The sequence below is a fragment of the Bombina bombina genome, chromosome 1 (genome assembly GCF_027579735.1).
Source record: "Bombina bombina isolate aBomBom1 chromosome 1, aBomBom1.pri, whole genome shotgun sequence".
NCBI classification, from domain to species: Eukaryota; Metazoa; Chordata; class Amphibia; order Anura; family Bombinatoridae; genus Bombina; species Bombina bombina.
The window spans coordinates 924,957,213-924,970,026 of NC_069499.1; the positions used below are offsets into that span (position 1 = coordinate 924,957,213).

At 39.7% G+C, this 12,814-nt stretch overlaps 1 protein-coding gene across 1 annotated transcript in view; it reads left to right on the forward strand.

The window, feature by feature from the left end:
* SLC22A31 (solute carrier family 22 member 31) overlaps positions 1–12,814 on the forward strand; it is a 125,564-nt gene that overhangs the window by 76,497 nt on the left and 36,253 nt on the right. Inside the window, exons 4-6 of the mRNA XM_053694109.1 lie at positions 8,758–8,926; positions 9,788–9,933; positions 10,646–10,754. Coding sequence (XP_053550084.1) covers positions 8,758–8,926; positions 9,788–9,933; positions 10,646–10,754 — 424 coding nt within the window. The remainder of the gene's footprint in view (positions 1–8,757; positions 8,927–9,787; positions 9,934–10,645; positions 10,755–12,814) is intronic.

A 12,814-nucleotide genomic window follows, 5' to 3' on the forward strand; every position in this document is an offset into this window, starting at 1 on the left:
CTCCTTAGAAATGAGGATTTTTCTAACAGAGGCCAGAAAAACAAAACTTCTAGACTCTTGTCGGATACTTCATTCCGTTCCTCTTCCTTCCATAGCTCAGTGCATGGAAGTGATTGGGTTGATGGTAGCGGCAATGGACATAGTTCCTTTTGCGCGCATTCATCTAAGACCATTACAACTGTGCATGCTCAGTCAGTGGAATGGGGACTATACAGACTTGTCTCCGAAGATACAAGTAAATCAGAGGACCAGAGACTCACTCCGTTGGTGGCTGTCCCTGGACAACCTGTCACGAGGGATGACATTCCGCAGACCAGAGTGGGTCATTGTCACGACCGACGCCAGTCTGATGGGCTGGGGCGCGGTCTGGGGATCCCTGAAAGCTCAGGGTCTTTGGTCTCGGGAAGAATCTCTTCTACCGATAAATATTCTGGAACTGAGAGCGATATTCAATGCTCTCAAGGCTTGGCCTCAGCTAGCGAGGGCCAAGTTCATACGGTTTCAATCAGACAACATGACAACTGTTGCGTACATCAACCATCAGGGGGGAACAAGGAGTTCCCTAGCGATGGAAGAAGTGACCAAAATCATTCTATGGGCGGAGTCTCACTCCTGCCACCTGTCTGCTATCCACATCCCAGGAGTGGAAAATTGGGAAGCGGATTTTCTGAGTCGTCAGACATTGCATCCGGGGGAGTGGGAACTCCATCCGGAAATCTTTGCCCAAGTCACTCAGCTGTGGGGCATTCCAGACATGGATCTGATGGCCTCTCGTCAGAACTTCAAAGTTCCTTGCTACGGGTCCAGATCCAGGGATCCCAAGGCGGCTCTAGTGGATGCACTAGTAGCACCTTGGACCTTCAAACTAGCTTATGTGTTCCCGCCCTTTCCTCTCATCCCCAGGCTGGTAGCCAGGATCAATCAGGAGAGGGCGTCGGTGATCTTGATAGCTCCTGCGTGGCCACGCAGGACTTGGTATGCAGATCTGGTGAATATGTCATCGGCTCCACCTTGGAAGCTACCTTTGAGACGAGACCTTCTTGTTCAGGGTCCGTTCGAACATCCGAATCTGGTTTCACTCCAGCTGACTGCTTGGAGATTGAACGCTTGATTTTATCGAAGCGAGGGTTCTCAGATTCTGTTATCGATACTCTTGTTCAGGCCAGAAAGCCTGTAACTAGAAAGATTTACCACAAAATTTGGAAAAAAATATATCTGTTGGTGTGAATCTAAAGGATTCCCTTGGGACAAGGTTAAGATTCCTAGGATCCTATCCTTCCTTCAAGAAGGATTGGAAAAAGGATTATCTGCAAGTTCCCTGAAGGGACAGATTTCTGCCTTGTCGGTGTTACTTCACAAAAAACTGGCTGCTGTGCCAGATGTTCAAGCTTTTGTTCAGGCTCTGGTTAGAATTAAGCCTGTTTACAAACCTTTGACTCCTCCTTGGAGTCTCAATTTAGTTCTTTCAGTTCTTCAGGGGGTTCCGTTTGAACCCTTGCATTCCGTTGATATTAAATTATTATCTTGGAAAGTTTTGTTTTTAGTTGCAATTTCTTCTGCCAGAAGAGTTTCAGAATTATCTGCTCTGCAGTGTTCTCCTCCTTATCTGGTGTTCCATGCAGATAAGGTGGTTTTACGTACTAAACCTGGTTTTCTTCCAAAAGTTGTTTCTAACAAAAACATTAACCAGGAGATTATCGTACCTTCTCTGTGTCCGAAACCAGTTTCAAAGAAGGAACGTTTGTTGCACAATTTGGATGTTGTTCGCGCTCTAAAATTCTATTTAGATGCTACAAAGGATTTTAGACAAACATCTTCCTTGTTTGTTGTTTATTCCGGTAAAAGGAGAGGTCAAAAAGCAACTTCTACCTCTCTCTCTTTTTGGATTAAAAGCATCATCAGATTGGCTTACGAGACTGCCGGACGGCAGCCTCCCGAAAGAATCACAGCTCATTCCACTAGGGCTGTGGCTTCCACATGGGCCTTCAAGAACGAGGCTTCTGTTGATCAGATATGTAGGGCAGCGACTTGGTCTTCACTGCACACTTTTACCAAATTTTACAAGTTTGATACTTTTGCTTCTTCTGAGGCTATTTTTGGGAGAAAGGTTTTGCAAGCCGTGGTGCCTTCCATTTAGGTGACCTGATTTGCTCCCTCCCTTCATCCGTGTCCTAAAGCTTTGGTATTGGTTCCCACAAGTAAGGATGACGCCGTGGACCGGACACACCTATGTTGGAGAAAACAGAATTTATGTTTACCTGATAAATTACTTTCTCCAACGGTGTGTCCGGTCCACGGCCCGCCCTGGTTTTTTAATCAGGTCTGATAATTTATTTTCTTTAACTACAGTCACCACGGTACCATATGGTTTCTCCTATGCAAATATTCCTCCTTAACGTCGGTCGAATGACTGGGGTAGGCGGAGCCTAGGAGGGATCATGTGACCAGCTTTGCTGGGCTCTTTGCCATTTCCTGTTGGGGAAGAGAATATCCCACAAGTAAGGATGACGCCGTGGACCGGACACACCGTTGGAGAAAGTAATTTATCAGGTAAACATAAATTCTGTTTTTTAACGCCTGCTGGTATTACAAGTCAGGCAGGTACAGGTGTACCGCTCACTTTTCTTCCGCGACTTTTCCATACTGCAATCCCCTTACGTCAATTGCGTATCCTATCTTTTTAATGGGATTTGGCTAACGCTGGTCTTGGAAGAAGTGAGCGGTACAGCCTCTACCTCCAAGACTCCTACCGCATATAAAAATCAGTAGTTAAGAGTTTTATGGGCTAACGCCGGAACATAAAGCTCTTAACTACTGTGCTACAAAGTACACTAACACCCATAAACTACCTATGAACCCCTAAACCCAGGCCCCCCCACATTGCAAACACTATAATAAAATTATTTAACCCCTAATCTGCCGACCGGACATCGCCGCCACTATAATAAATGTATTAACCCCTAAACCGCCGCAATCCCGCCTCGCAAACACTATAATAAATGTTATTAACCCCTAATCTGCCCCCCCAACGTCGCTGCCACCTACCTACAATTATTAACCCCTAATCTGCCTCCCCCAACGTCGCTGCTACTATAATAAAGTTATTAACCCCTAAACCTAAGTCTAACCCTGACCCTAACACCCCCCTAATTTTTAATAAATCTAAATACATTTTTTAAAATTAAATAAATTAATCCTATTTAAAACTAAATACTTACCGATAAAATAAACCCTTATATAGCTACAATATAACTAATAATTACATGGTAGCTATTTTAGGATTTATATTTATTTTACAGGCAACTATGTATTTATTTTAACTAGGTAGATAATAACTATTTAATAGCTACCTAGTTAAAATAATTACAAAATTACCTGTAAAATAAATCCTAACCTAAGTTACAAATACACCTAATACTACACTATCAATAAATTAATTAATTAAATAAATTAACTACAATTATCTAACATAAAATACAATTAAATAAACTAAACTATATTACAAAAAAAACGAACACTAAATTACAAAAAAATAAAAAATATTACAAGAATTTTAATCTAATTACATCTAATCTAAGCCCCCTAATAAAATAAAAAAGCCCCCCAAAATAATAAAATTCCCTATCCTAAACTAAATTACAAAAGTAATCAGCTATTTTACCAGCCCTTAAAAGGGCTTTTTGCGGGGCATTGCCCCAAAGTAATCAGCTCTTTTACCTGTAAAAAAAATACAAGACCCCCCCAACATTAAAACCCACCACCCACACACCCCTACTCTAAAACCCACCCGATCCCCCCTTAAAAAAACCTAACACTAGCCCCCTGAAGATCACCCTACCTTGAGCCGTGTTCACCCAGCCGTGCCGAATTCTTCATCCAATCCGGGCGATGTGGTCCTCCATCCGGCAGAAGTCTTCATCCAAGCGGGGCAGAAGAAGTCCTCCATCCGGCAGAAGTCTTCATCCAAGCGGGGCAGAAGAGGTCCTCCATCCGGCAGAAGTCTTCATCCAAGCGGGGCAGAAGAGGTCCTCCATCCGGCAGAAGTCTTCATCTAAGCGGGGCAGAAGAGGTCCTCCATCCGGCAGAAGTCTTCATGCATCCGCGGCTCCATCTTCAAGACCTCTGACGCGGAACATCCTCCTCGGCCGACGGACTAACGACGAATGAAGGTTCCTTTAAATGACGTCATCCAAGATGGCGTCCCTCAAATTCCGATTGGCTGATCAGCCAATCGGAATTAAGGTAGGAAAAATCAGATGGGTTGATTTAATCAGCCAATCGGATTGAAGTTCAATCCGATTGGCTGATTGGATCAGCCAATAGAATTGACCTCGCATTCTATTGGTTGATCCAGTCAGCCAATCGGATAGAACTTCAATCCGATTGGCTGATAGCATCAACCAATCAGATTTTTCCTACCTTAATTCCGATTGGCTGATAGAATCCTATCAGCCAATCGGAATTCGAGGGACGCCATCTTGGATGACGTCATTTAAAGGAACCTACATTCGTCGTTAGTCCGTCGGCCGAGGAGGATGTTCCGCGTCGGAGGTCTTGAAGATTGGAGCCAAGGATGGATGAAGACTTCTGCCGGATGGAGGACCTCTTCTGCCCCGCTTGGATGAAGACTTCTGCCGGATGGAGGACCTCTTCTGCCCCGCTTGGATGAAGACTTCTGCCGGATGGAGGACCTCTTCTGCCCTGCTTGGATGAAGACTTCTGCCGGATGGAGGACCACTTCACCCGGATTGGATGAAGAATTCGGCCCGGCTGGGTGAACACGGCTCAAGGTAGGGTGATCTTCAGGGGGTTAGTGTTAGGTTTTTTTAAGGGGGGATTGGGTGGGTTTTAGAGTAGAGGTGTGTGGGTGGTGGGTTTTAATGTTGGGGGGGTCTTGTATTTTTTTTTTACAGGTAAAAGAGCTGATTACTTTGGGGCAATGCCCCGCAAAAAGCCCTTCTTGTAATATTTTTTATTTTTTGTAATTTAGTGTTTGTTTTTTTTTGTACTATAGTTTAGTTTATTTAATTGTATTTTAGTTTAGATAATTTGTAGTTCATTTATTTAATTAATTTATTGATAGTGTAGTGTTAGGTGTATTTGTAACTTAGGTTATGATTTATTTTACAGGTAATTTTGTAATTATTTTAACTAGGTAGCTATTAAATAGTTATTAACTATTTAATAGCTATTGTACCTTGTTAAAATAAATACAAAGTTGCCTGTAAAATAAATATAAATCCTAAAATAGCTACAATGTTACTATTAGTTATATTTTAGCTATCTTATGGTTTATTTTATAGGTAAGTATTTAGTTTTAAATAGGAATAATTTATTTAATTATAGTAATTTTATTTAGATTTCTTTAAATTATATTTAACTTACGGGGGTGTTAGGGTTAGGGTTAGACTTAGGTTTAGGGGTTAATAACTTTATTATAGTAGAGGCGATGTTGGGGGCGGCAGATTAGGGGTTAATAATTGTAGGTAGGTGGCGGCGATGTTAGGGATGGCAGATTAGGGGTTAATACAATTTATTATAGTGTTTGCGAGGTGGAAGTGTGGCGGTTTAGGGGTTAATACATTTATTATAGTGGCAGCGATGTCTGGTCGGCAGATTAGGGGTTAATAAGTGTAGGTAGGTGGCGGCGACGTTGGGGGGCGGAAGATTAGGGGTTAATAAATATAATATAGGTGTCGGCGATGTTAGGGGCAGCAGATTAGTAGTTCATAGGTATAATGTAGGTGGCGGCGGTGTCCGGAGCGGAAGATTAGGGGTTAATAGTATAATGCAGGTGGCAACGATGTTGGGGGCGGCAGATTAGGGGTTAATAAGTGTAAGGTTAGGGGTGTTTAGACTCGGGGTTCATGTTGTTATACCTGTAATACCAGCGTTGCTTACGGTAGCGGTAAGCTGGCAAAACGTGCTCGTGCATGATTTCCCCATAGGAAACAATGGGGCTGCGTTAGGAGCTGAACGCTGCTTTTTTGCAGGTGTTAGGTTTTTTTCCAGCCAGCTCAGCCCCATTATATCCTATGGGGAAATCGTGCACGAGCACGTTTTGCCAGCTTACCGCTACCGTAAGCAACGCTGGTATTACAGGTAGAAGTGGAGCTAAATTATACTCAACGCTCACTTTTCTGAGGCTAATGCAGCCATTCAGAAAACTTGTAATACCAGCGTTGTTTAAAGTAAGCGCTGGAAAAAAAAGGAGCGTTAGGCCCTCAAGTTTTTACCGACAAAACTCGTAATCTAGGTGATGGTTTCTCCAGCTGCCCACCCACAGGAGCTGTTTGTGTTTTTTTTTGTTTTTTTTTCCTTTTTTCAAGATCAGTGTTATTAGACACTTCAGTTAATTGGAAGCAGAAACCCTCACTCTGTTTGAAAACACCAGTGTGCTCTCTTGCTCCTCCTCTATGCTAGGTGGGCTTGGTTTGGGCATGTATGGGAATGTATGCACGAGTTCACACCAGTGGTTTCCAGTGGAGGGGCAGTAATTAATCATATGCTATTACTATGAATATGGAAAACTCAACGTATTAAACAGTTACATGTGACATTGTAAATCTACATCTATATACATTGTTACATTTTATTTTATTTTCTTAATATTACTTTTTAGTGCTTTCCTGTCTGTTTCTCAATCCAATGGGTGGGTAGTATAGTCATGTTGTATGTGTAAATACAGTATGCAGTAGATCAGCCCTCATTTTTTAACACATCCTATATTATAAAAGACAAGAGTTTGTCTGAAGCCGTCATGCGCAGTTCAGACAAACACTTGCAGCTGATCGCACGCGCACCCACCCGACAGCAGCGCGAGGACCGGGCAGCACAGCTGATCGCAGGCGCAGGGGGTGAACAAAGGAGAGAGAGAGAGAGAGAGAAAGAGAGAGAGAGAGAAGGAGAGAAGGAGAGAAAGAGAGAGAGAGAAAAAGAGAAAGAGAGAGAAAGAAAGAAATATAACACGGCCCGTGTGAACGGGCTTTAGGACTAGTGCAGATATAAAACAGATTGAGCTGTTCAGATCTGCTTTCCTGGAAATAATCTACTCTTAGGTTCCTCCAGCCTAGGAACTGATGAATTCACAAAATACCTGAGATTAATATGTCATAAAAAAGGGCATTAATTAATGTTGTGTAATTTGTACAATTATTTACCGCACGGCTATTGGCTAAGAGGTGAAAACGTAACCTCTTAGCAAAAAAAAAATTAAGCCATGGACTGCTGTAGCAGCTAAGAACGGCAATCGATTATACTCTTATCTTATCTTATACATCATGAATGAAAGTCCCCTTTATTTGTTTCAATAGTCAATCCTAGCGTTTGTAAAACGCTAGGATTGACTTTCACTTTAAATGTAATCGAATTATGCAATTTTCAAAATAGAAACATTCAAATTGATATATTTGTATCTATTATGTATCAATTTACTAAATTCCCTACCACATGAGCTATTGAACTTCTGAAAAGTATTTGTTAAATCGAATGTTACATTCGAAATTTCGAATCTGGATAGTCGATCTAATTATGAACATTCGAAAACAAAAGTAACATTCAAAAACTGGAAATAACATTTAATTCATGAATTTTTATTCTTATCAACACTCGATTGTCCAAACGAATGTCCACAGGACTATTTGTTCTACTAAACGAATTGCAGTTTCCACCAGTATGTGCTAAAAACCAGAGAATCAACCTTAAATCCAGCATGACACAAGAGTTTTATGTGGAATGTCATATCATAGACTCTTAGAGAGAAGTGCTTGCATACCACTGCACAGAGGCACTCATAGCATATGTGTGTATGCTGCTAAAAAAACACTCCTAACTTTTACTAGACACACTTTTGGTAATGTATATTGCAAAAATACTTCTATTCTACATGTACCTATGCACATTTAAATTTTGATCTTTCTATCCTGTTAAATTGTTGACTGATGTTCCTATTAAGGAGACTTATATAGAACACTCGTCACTGCCTGGCCAACATCATATCAGTTTTTATCTTAAAGGGACGCTAAACCCAAAAATTTTCTTTCTAGAGCATGCAATTTTGAGCAACTCTAATTTTTTTTCTATTATCAAATTTTCTTCGTTCTCTTGCTATCTTTATTTGAAAAAGCAAGAATGTAAACTTAAGAGCCGGCCCATTTTTGGTTCAGGACCTGGGTAGACTTTGCTGATTGGTGGCTAAATGTAGCCACCAATCAGCAAGCACTATCCAGGGTGCTGAACTAAAAATGGGCCGGCTCCTAAACTTAGATTCCTGCTTTTTCAAATAAAGATAACAAGAGAACAAAGAAAGATTGATAATAGGAATAACTTAGAAAGTTGCTTAAAACTGCATGCTCTATCTGAATCATGAAAGAAAAAAAAATGGGTTTAGTATCCCTTTAACTCTCTAAGTAGTTTCTAACTGTATTATCCATCACTTCTTGCACACCTGTCAGTGCAACTACTGTTGTCCGAATGGAACTGAATTCTTCATATTGCTTATGTACATGCTACTGAAGTTTTCAAGCCCTGTTCCTTGTCCTGAAAGTCTTTATTGATTTTTTTGTGTATTGAGAGGTTTCTTTCATCTCTCATTTCTCTTTCTGTTTCTCCAAGCTGGACATTTTTCCGTAGCCTACTGGTATGTAGCACTGCACCTATTGCCGGTAGTTTGTAATGCACAATGCTCTGGTTTCCATATTGGTCACACCAGCTTTACTATGTTTTATCTCACCTTTGCCACATGTTTTATCCCAATAGGGCTGGAGCTTTGCTCTCCTGGTCACCGCCTTATGGTTACAATGATTGGAGGATTTTTCTGGATTGCTGGGGAGCTGCTGTTACCTGGCCTGGCTGTTCTGTTAGCTGATTGGAGGATCATACAGGGGGTGATTACCGGAACTCTGCTGCTACTAGTGATATACTGGGGGTAAGTTCTCTAAAGTTGAATTTTTCTGTGTATGAGTAAAACAAATCATTTTGCAAGTGTGGAGTTAAAGGGAACTAGAATGGGCTTAAAGGGACTGTTAAATTCCCCACCTCCCCTGACTTTTATGGCCCTTGAAGGCCTACATGTTCTGTAGTGGAATTTCAGGTTTACCTAGGGCTTTACTAATCTTGTCAGGTTAGTTTTCTATCCCTCCCCTACATACACCCAATTTGTAACTGTTCTCTGTATATTAAATTACATGTTCTAGAACTTCCCCCTCTATATGTGATTGCATGCTATATAACTAATCTTGCTGGGATTATAAAATGTATCTATATAAGGGGAGGTTTCTATGGAAAAAAATAGAAGGTTGGAATCTTTTAGGGCCTCTTTGGAACATAATTGTGTGTTAGGAAGGTATTATGTAGCACAAGATCACAACAAACTAGTTTTGTTAAGGAATCTGAGAGTTCTCAAGTGCAACAGCAGTTATTATATTATCACAGGTATTACATTTACTAAAGTATTCAAATATCAGTGAATCCTATGTCATAAGGTCACGATTAAAGAACATTTTCTCTAAATTATTCCTTAACCTTGACTTGTTCCTTGTAATAAATACCTGAAAATGTGTCACTTCTTCTTTGATTAATACCTCTATCCTCAATAAGTACATAGAATCCCATACTGATCTCTATCTTCTTTTCAAACATCATTTATTTTACATACACTCATATACTAAGCGCTTTCACTGCACACACAATATTTTATACGGTTTAGTGTTTAGCATTGTGTGGCAGTTGTTTTTCCCTCTACATGCGCTGTCTATTGTACTAATTGTTCTCTCTTCTGCTCCCTCAGCTGCCGCTCACTATTCCCAGAGTCTCCCCGCTGGCTGCTGGCTACTCAGCAGCTTGATCGCTGCAAGTCTGAGCTCCTCATATTCTCCAGAGCAAACGGAGCAGATGTAGGGGAGGATCTGTCTAGTCAGGACAGTTTGTTTGCTGGTTAGTGGGTGTCACTGCACGTATACCTGTCTGCCACATTAGGACATCTCGCTGCCACGGCTATACATGTCACTCTTGGGACTCACTTTGTGTTTTTGTGTGTCACTGTTTCCCACCAACTAACACATGTGGTAGCAATAAGTTACATAATCAGTGTTGTTCCCAAGACCTATTTATTGGGCACAGCACACAGCTGACTTTACTGACCACTCAGCTAAAATTGAAGACAACATTAAGCTAAAATGAGCTAACATTACATTTTTCATTGTTTGTTGCACAAATGACCATGAAATACATTTTATTGTAAATTATGCAATTATTATGTCCTTTGGATAGCTAAAGTCACCTTTATAAATAACAGCAACTGTTATAATATTACAAAGTATTACACTGCCCCCACCCAGCTACTATATAATGCCATCTGGCTGGCAATATTTTCTGTGGAGCACACTGACAAGGGTGGAAGTACTTAGTAAAGGCACACACATGTACAAAGACACATTGACACCTAACATTAATACTAGTGATGGATGTACAGACACGGACTATAAGCATCTCACTCATGCATGTTAGTGTTTGTCTTTGGGTGTTACTGACACTTGTTAGAGGAGTCTAGTCTGTCAGTGGCTGCAGGATAGTGTCTTAATTTTTGTTTTCAATCTTCTGTTATGCTGACACCAGTTATTCTTGTTTTCAATTTTTATTGCCACAGAAGTGGATGCAGTGCGGGAAGGCTTCTCACGTCCTCGTTATTACAGCATTTGTAACATCTTTGGAACACGTCTCATCTGGCGGAACGCATTGATCCTTGGCTTTACCACGTGAGAGTCAAATTGTTGTACCATATTTTACCCATCACAGTGAGGGTGGTTCCTGGTTTCTCATGTACATTTCCTTTTACTTCCTACTGTACCTTTTAATACATTTATGTTATTGTGAAGTTCACTATAAAAGACATCACCCAGCAGTGATTTAACCTACTCCCAGATAATTAGTGTCAAAAATCTATTGGCTAGATTACGTGTCTTGAGTTAGCCTTAAAAAGCAACGTTGCTTTTTAACGCCCGCTGGTATTAAGAGTCTTGCAGGTACAGGTGTACCGCTCACTTTTTTTCCGCGACTCGAGCCTACCGCAAATCCACTTACGTAAATTGCGTATCTTATCTTTTCAATGGGATTTTCCTAATGCCGGTATTACGAGTCTTGGAAAAAGTGAGCGGTAGACCCCTACCGCCCTCAGCTGCTAACACCGTAACATAAAACTCTTAACTAAAGTGCTATAAAGTACACTAACACCCATAAACTACCTATTAACCCCTAAACCGAGCCCCCCCCCCCACATCGCAAACACTTAAATAAAAATTAACTCCTAATCTGCCGACCAGACATCGCCGCCACTGTAATAAATATATTAACCCCTAAACCGCTGCACTCCCACCTCGCAAACACGAGTTCAATTTTATTAACCCCTAATCTGCCGGCCCTAACATCGCCGACACCTACCTACATTTATTAACCCCTAATCTGCCGCCCTCAACGTCGCTGCTACTATATTAAATGTATTAACCCCTAAACCTAAGTCTAACCCTAACTTAAATATAATTAAAATAAATCTAACTAAAATTACTACAATTAATTAAATTATTCCTATTTAAAACTAAATACTTACCTATAAAATAAACCCTAAGATAGCTACAATATAACTAATAGTTACATTGTAGCTAGCTTAGGGTTTATTTTTATTTTACAGGCAACTTTGTATTTATTTTAACTAGGTACAATAGCTATTAAATAGTTATTAGCTATTTAATAGCTACCTAGTTAAAATAAATACAAATTTACCTGTAAAATAAAACCTAACCTAAGTTACAATTACACCTAACACTACACTATAATTAAATTAATTCCCTAAACTAACTACAATTAAATACAATTATCTAAATTACAAAAAAACAAACACTAAATTACACCTAATCTAATCCCCCTAATAAAATAAAAAAGCCCCCCAAATAAAAAAAAGGGCTATTTGTAATTTAGTATAGGGTAGGGCTTTCTTTTTATTTTGGGGGGCTTTTTATTTTATTAGGGGGATTAGATTAGGTGTAATTAGTTTAAAAAATTGCATTTATTTTATTATTTTCTGTAATTTAGTGTTTGTTATTTTTTTGTACTTTAGTTTATTTAATTTAATTGTAATTAATTGTAGTTAATTTATTGAATTTATTTAATGATAGTGTAGTGTTAGGTGTAATTTTACAGGTAAATTTGTCTTTATTTTAGCTAGGTAGTTACTAAATAGTTAATAACTATTTAATAACTATTCTACCTAGTTAAAATAAATACAAAGTTGCCTGTAAAATAAATATAAACCCTAAGCTAGATACAAATGTAACTATTAGTTATATTGTAGCTAGCTTAGGGTTTATTTTATAGGTAAGTATTTAGTTATAAATAGGAATAATTTAGTTAATTGTAGTTATTTTATTTAGATTTATTTAAATTATATTTAAGTTCGGGGGGTGTTAGGGTTAGACAGGTTTAGGGGTTAATAACTTTAATATAGCGGTGGCGACGGTGGGGGCGGAAGATTAGGGGTTAATAATTGTAGGTAGGTGGCGGCGACATTAGGGGCGGCAGATTAGGGGTTAATAAATATAATGTAGGGTTCGGCGATGTTGGGGGCATCAGATTAGGGGTTCATAAGTATAATGTAGGTGGCGGCAGTGTCCGGAGCGGCAGATTAGGGGTTAATAATATAATGTAGGTGTCGGGGGTGGCAGATTAGGGGTAATAAATTATTCCTTTTAAAACTAAATACTTACCTATAAAATAAACCCTAAGATAGCTACAATATAAACTAATAGTTACTTGTAGCTAGCTT